This window comes from Nicotiana tomentosiformis, chromosome 8, assembly GCF_000390325.3.
Source record: "Nicotiana tomentosiformis chromosome 8, ASM39032v3, whole genome shotgun sequence".
Taxonomy (NCBI): domain Eukaryota; kingdom Viridiplantae; phylum Streptophyta; class Magnoliopsida; order Solanales; family Solanaceae; genus Nicotiana; species Nicotiana tomentosiformis.
In genome coordinates, this window is record NC_090819.1 from 125,129,675 (window position 1) to 125,136,520 (window position 6,846).

General features: G+C 32.5%; 1 protein-coding gene across 1 annotated transcript; it reads right to left on the reverse strand.

Moving 5' to 3' along the window:
- Positions 1 to 2,447: 2,447 nt before the first annotated feature.
- LOC104085940 (ACT domain-containing protein ACR8-like) lies at positions 2,448 to 5,651 on the reverse strand. Its single transcript, XM_009590061.4, has 7 exons — positions 5,229 to 5,651; positions 4,827 to 4,872; positions 4,600 to 4,714; positions 4,308 to 4,375; positions 3,641 to 4,204; positions 3,428 to 3,532; positions 2,448 to 3,328 (listed from the first exon to the last, which is right to left on the reverse strand). The coding sequence occupies exons 1-7, from the start codon at positions 5,288 to 5,290 to the stop codon at positions 2,960 to 2,962; spliced, it is 1,329 nt and encodes a 442-aa protein (XP_009588356.1). The 5' UTR covers positions 5,291 to 5,651; the 3' UTR covers positions 2,448 to 2,959.
- Between the last annotated feature and the right edge of the window lie 1,195 nt (positions 5,652 to 6,846).

Sequence of the window (6,846 nt, forward strand, 5' to 3'; positions counted from 1 at the left end):
TTCCTCGGCGCATTTGCTGCCTCATATACCCATACGAAGTATGTATTTTAACTTTATAAATGTTTGATTGATATAATTATTAATAATTAGGTTTTAAATTAATATTTGTACATATTTTTTAATTTTTTTAATACAAATATATTATTTGAACAAAAATTAATTCAGCTGAATCCATACCAAACTTCTAGCCCTGACCCTATATATATATAATACGACTATTGTTAATATAATTTTATCACCAAACAGAAAGACAAATTTATAGTTTAAAAGTATGTTGCTGGTAATGAGTTCCAAATTTAACATATTTTTTCAGCCAGTGCTAAGATCCAAAATAAAAATTGCAGAAACTAGTTGAGTTTCAGTAAAGAGAACGAGGGAAAATGTCCATATAGTTTTGGCGTTTACTATGGTCTGTAATAACAAGAATGAAAGACAAATTAGCCGTCTCTCAGACCTTACACTATTTTAATTATGCTAGACACATTGCCAATTGTCATTTGTTTTGTCAGACCCAATTATTAATTTAATATTTTGGAATTTAGCCTATCTAATGCTTTAGTTTATTATAGCCCTATGCTTAGCCTCTGTAGTGACAATAAGACAAAAACTAAGCACAAATGAAAATTCAGAATCTATACATAGAATATGAAAGCAACTGGCGAAACGAAATTTAGTAGCCCCCACCACCACCACAACAAAAAAAGAAATACAAGTAAAAGAGTGAAAAAGAACATCACTGCATTTTTTTTTATTTCCCACCTGTACCCACCTTGGAACTCGACAATCTGGATTCGGACCGAAATGTTTTACGTTGAGGGGAAATAGTGCTATCTAATTAATGCGATTCCATATTCGACGAACTTGAAACATTTGATTAAAAATAAGAAAAACCCTTACGACTCCATCTATATTAGCGTGCAAACTTATAGTCCTGTTCGGTTTCATGTTTTCATTAAATGCTCGTTTTATGATAAATTACATGCTTTTCTTGATTCATAAGCTGAAATTATAAAATACAATTAAATAAATCTTAACAGTTCAGTTTCTTTTCTTTTCTTTTGGGCTCTTTCCCAACTGCAAGAAACAATGTCAACGACTTTGAATTTTTCAAATTAGAAAAAGACAGCTTCCAGAATTCGTACGATATTTCTCATTGATTTTAGAAGTTTTTTATTCAAAGGTCGGTCTTACTTTTCCCTTTCATTAAGTACATTATTTTTATTGTTCATTCATTGACACTATAAGAGTCTATTTGGATTAGCTGATTTGAACTAACGGATAAGCATTAGCTAATGAAAAGTATTTTTAAGTGTTGAAACTAATTTAATAAATAAATAATTACGTGTTTAGATACAAGTGTTGAAATTGATAATAAACTGTTATAGTATTTGATAAAAAAGTGCTAATAAACTCTTTTTATGTTAAAATGACTTAAATAATCTTAGAAGTGTTTACACATATAAGGGTGTAATATCTTCAAAATTTTAGATTCCAAATCGATCCAAATATAAAATATTTTATTTGTCATTTTATTTTAAATACAACTGTGCTTAGACAAGATAACTTTTATGATAAATATAATTTATTTTATGATAAGCATATAATCATAAGTTATAATAAATTAATAAAAGTTTCTCGGTAAAAAATAAACCTAAATAGGACAAAATATTTGAAGAGAAACAAATACTTTTTTATCACCACAACACTTAGAAAGCAACATACCAAAAATTTAATATGTCCTTATTTATTACATACAGTTCAAAGATTAATACGCAATCACATAGATATAAATATGCAAAGAAATAGAGAATTTGCTTATCTTAAATAGTCAACGAGCATTGAAGGGGGGTTAGGTTGAAATAGTACTTGAGACAGTTAGTATCGATGCAAGAGTTTTGTTCTAAAAAAGAATATTTTAAGGATAAAATAGTAAAAAATTTGGTCAAACTTAAATATTTATAAGCTAAAAATTTATAAGATGGGGGTGACCAACTTATGGCTTTTGACTTATTTTCGACTTATAAGCACTTTTAAGTTTACCAAAACCGTAGATAAGCCGAAAAGTGCTTATATGCTAGTTTGACCAGCTTATAAGCTTTAGCTAAACACCCTCTAAATAATTTTTACAAAATGAGTAAAAATTTCCCTGTTGTAAAGAGTAATATTTTCCGTGTTGTAAAGAGTTCGTCCGCAGAAAAAAAAAAAGTTACTAGTCCCTATTTTTTAAATTACCAGCTTTACTGATTATGAATAGTTACTTTTTAAGTGATAATAACTCTGTCCATTATGGAAATTAAAGCCTTATTTTAAACATTATTTCTTCAGACCAAATTTCAAATGTCTTCACCACAGGCAACAGCATGGCAACGCGGATTGCAAAAAACCAAAGTCATTGTTTCGTGGTCAACAATACATGCATCAAATCGAGCAAAAGAAATCCAGCAATGTGTAGGACCTGAAAATAACTAAATAATCTATAATATTTACAAAGACTAGATTCTTGTTTGCAGTCCCAAATGGACAACACCAAGCAAAAGGCATAGTAAGTATAAACAACTAAGTCAAACATTAGAAGCTAAAATTATAATAATAGCGACTATGTACAAATGTGAACTGTTCTAAAACCAAGTTCTATGTCTACAACCCTATCATCTTCTTTTGTATCATTGCTTGCCAGCCTGCCTTTGCCTCTAATCTTCCACCAAACAAATTTATAACCACAAGCCACCCAACTAACATCCTTTCTTCTCTTTCCCATTTTTCTCTGTTTAAAATTCTAATATGGACCCCCGAAATAACATCAACTTCTAGTATGTGTATCCTTTCAGCCAACCAAGCTCAACTATAACAACTACTATCACCAAATCCCCTTTCATTTTCAGTAATCTTTAAGCTATGTACACATGCCCAACACCAAAGATTGGGACAAATCTAATTGGTAATAATTTTGTGCTGATCTTCAAGAATATGACTTGATCAATCCCAAATTGTATAGATTCTTCCTTACAATGCTACCAAGTGAAAGCAACATTGCCCCACCTGCCCCAACTGTGGGCTCTTCCCTCTCCTCTGCCTTTTGATGATAGATAAGTGGCAATTCCTTCACTTTCAAGTCACTCAATCCAATTCTCTGCCTAACAGAATCAATGATCTTTGGATCAGCTGGATTTCCATTACCATCTGTTACATAGAACACATTTAGAGCTGTATTATCACTACTTGTGGATATCTCTGCCCTTGTCACATTTAAACCATTTTCACGGAAAGTTCGTGTTACTTCAGCCAATAGCCCTTGCTTATCTCCAGTACATAACTCCAGCCTCACTCCCTGTAATCCAAACTCAATTGTTTACAGTTAGAAGAAATGAAATACTATAGTATAAGCCAATATTCATTTAAGACGGCAAATGGGGCATGAGCAGTATACCTCAGATGCTCTTCTCTCAATTGCAGCTCGTAGACATAGAATCACACGCTGTTTTTCTGCTTCTGAACTAATCGGACTTCCATCTGTATGCCTAATGAAGAATTCCTGAGACAAGATTGTAACAGAAGTTAAGCAAATCTGCACATTCCTGTAAACATCATTAAAGAATACTCTATGAAAAAAGCAATGAAAAGTAGGTGAAGGAATATATACCAAGTATGCGCTGTCCCCTGCTGTATTAACTGTGGCATGGAACACAACATATTGCATGTCTGTCAAGGTGCAAACGATATCAAACAGAAGATTAGGTCGATCCTTGCACTGAACATTTATTACGGAATAACCCTTTTCCAAGCAATTCAATACCGATACAATAGGGTTATCGTTAGTCCTAATAACCGGCTTCCTTTCATAATCACGATCTGCAAACATCATCTGATGAAGCCTCCTTTCAGTATGTGTGACAGCCATAGACACTGATGTTTTAGCACTGCGAATATCATTATCCCCCTTGAGCACATTCCTTAAACGAGCTTCAATCGTGTCTATCTTCTGAGAGTCCTCAATCGGGGACCCTGAATCCCCTTCCTTCACATAAATTAGGGACGCAATTCGACCATTGTGAGTCCACACATTAGCTTCAACTATATTGCACTGTAATTCTGAGAGTACTGCAAAAACCTCCGATAATAGGCCAATTCGATCCGTCCCAGTTAATTCCAGTGCTGTCAAACCATCAAAGCACTTTGCACTTGCAAAATGAATAGTCCCTAATGACTGTTCAAGAACATAAAAAGGTTCAAAATTAGTACAAAAATGTAAATCTAAATTACCCACAAAGAAAATGCAATTATTTTAGACATTTAAGTAAATTAAATACCTGTTCAATGTAACTGATGACACTCTCGTCCGTTAATTTGTTTCCATCCAAATCAGTAACGTGAAACACTGTACATTAAGAACGAGTTGAAACGGCACAAATTAGTACTCACAAATATTAGGAAAAAAAGTTAATACTAGAGGAAAATTAAGCAAGCAGCTAACGTACGCCTTGATATTTATTCCTACTAAAGACTAAATGATCTGCTTAACGTGCGCAGTGATGAGGTGCGCACTTTAGCAAAAGGCGAACTTTAGCAGAAAAAAAGGCTGTTTCCATAAATTGCGCTCACCGTCCATAAACCACCGACCGTCGGACGAGATGTAAGCTTTTTTGATTGAAAGGTTCAGATCCGTAAGAACTTGTACTGCTTCCAGAAGTATTCCATGTTTTCTCGCACTATCAATCTGTTAAACAACCCAAAAATTGGACTGATTAAAAAAAGCAAAAAATGATTTTATAGTAACACTATGTCAAAATTTTGAAAATATTCCAGCAAATTGGAAGAAGTTGACATACCATAACGCGAGTGGAATTTGAACAACCGGCATTGTCGATCATGACCCTGTAAAACACCATTGATAGAGACTATTCAGAAATGGCCACTTATTAGGATTATTTTTTGAAATTTGAAATGCTGAAAATTGACAAAAATGACTCAGTTGTCATAAGGAAAAGTCAATCGGAGAAGTGAAAACTTCTGGAAAGAGGAAGAGTCAGAATAACGTGCAGAGGAAGAAAAATCAAATTAAAAATGGACTAAGGTATGAAGTACACATAATCTTCACTTATAAACACTGTTAATTCTTCTCAAATCTTAATTAGATGAAAAATCCTCCTGTTAAGTTGAATATTAAGAAAAATCATTTCCAAAAACACAAAAAAGAAAAAACAGAGAGAGTAACACAAAATTTAACTGACCTTGGAGTAGTCATACGGAAAACAAGCTTTTCATATTCATCTAAATAAGCAGGCCACTCCATATTTCTCTTTTCTTCAATTAATTTCTCAAACTGAAAAGAACTATTACAAAATCACAGTAAAAGAGTTGAAGATGGGGTTCAGTTTATAAAACCCCGTTGTGCTGTAAATCTGAACCACATCCGGACCCAAAAACAACTCCAAAAATCCCGCTTAGACCACGACTACTCAACTCTGAACAAGTCTTCTTCTTCTTCCTTCTCTGTGTATTTGAATTTGTGGTGTTACCGTGTTTCTATGATCTTTGTCTCTCTACAAAATCCACTTTCTCTCTCTAAAAGGAAGCGTTTCTCGTTTAATTTGATGGGTATTTACCTTTCTCTCTCAACTCGCTCACAAATACCGCAAAGCACGCTTTGCTTACTTTCCCTCTCACTATCCGCTATTTATATTTAAAAAATTCTAAGTAATTACTTAATGTTTTTTACTTTTTGTTTGTTTAATATTTTTGGGGGCAATGACTTTAAGCAAAGCGTGGGTCGTGTTGCTCTTTCACATGCCGTGACTACTGCTTGCTCCCAATTACCTGCCGGCACTGACCTAATTTTTCAATGTCTTAATTCCCATTTTATTTGTTTTTATTTTTTATTTTTGTTAGATCACACACAAAAATAATGAATTAATTTAACATCCAAGTTGGAAATAGTAACAAACATAACTTCGGTTATTTTGTTTTTCTGACTGTGATTATTGCTTCTACTTTCATGAATGTTTTACTACAGTATATTTTTTTCGAAGCTGATGTGATTATGTCTTTCTTGGGTCGAGAATCGATCAGAAACATGCCTTCTACCTTCGTGAGGTAGGAATAAGGTCTACGAATATATTACTCTGCTTAGACTTCACTTATAGAATTACACTAGGTATGATATTGTTATTGTTACTTCTATGTATTTCCACATATATGGTGTTTTTTATGATATTGGTCCGCGAACTAAATTTTATTTTAATCAACATTATTACAAGAATGTAATTTCACATATTCAATATTATATTTTGAGACAGTCCGACAATTTTGAGGTTTGTAGGATATATGTTCGTTATATTGTAACACAAAAATGTAATGAATATAAAATCACATCATAATAAGTAGATGGACTCCACAGTTATATGCTTAAATGTGAAATGAATTCATTCTTGTACTATATTTTATTAAATTGTCAAAACTAAATTTTCTATAGAGGGAAACAATATATCATTTGCCTAATTTATTAATCCTTGTCGGAGTATTCTACAGTGAAATATCATCTTCTTTTTCTCTCTCAATTCAATTAGAATAGTATACAACACGAAAAAAAGTAAATAGAACTAACAAATTTGCATTTTCCAAATAAAGCACTTTTCCATTTTTATCAACAGTAAAGGGCTTCAAAAGGAATATTCCAGCATTCAAAATGTAATGACAGATGTCTAGTTAAATATTTTCATAATTCTCTGTTATGTCTACAATAACAATAATAATACACTCAATATATTTTTATAAAGCGGGGTGTGAAAGGATAATATATATGCAGACTTTACTCTACGTTTAAAAGGCTATTTCTAGTAACTCTTTGGC

Coding starts and splice junctions, on each gene's coding strand:
- LOC104085940 (XM_009590061.4), bottom strand. CDS start 5,290: ATGGAGTGGCCTGCTTATTTAGATGAATATGAAAAGCTTGTTTTCCGT. Junction 4,873..5,228: donor TTCCGTATGACTACTCCAAG/GTCAGTTAAATT, acceptor GGTGTTTTACAG/GGTCATGATCGACAATGCCG. Junction 4,376..4,599: donor CGGTCGGTGGTTTATGGACG/GTGAGCGCAATT, acceptor CTTAATGTACAG/TGTTTCACGTTACTGATTTG.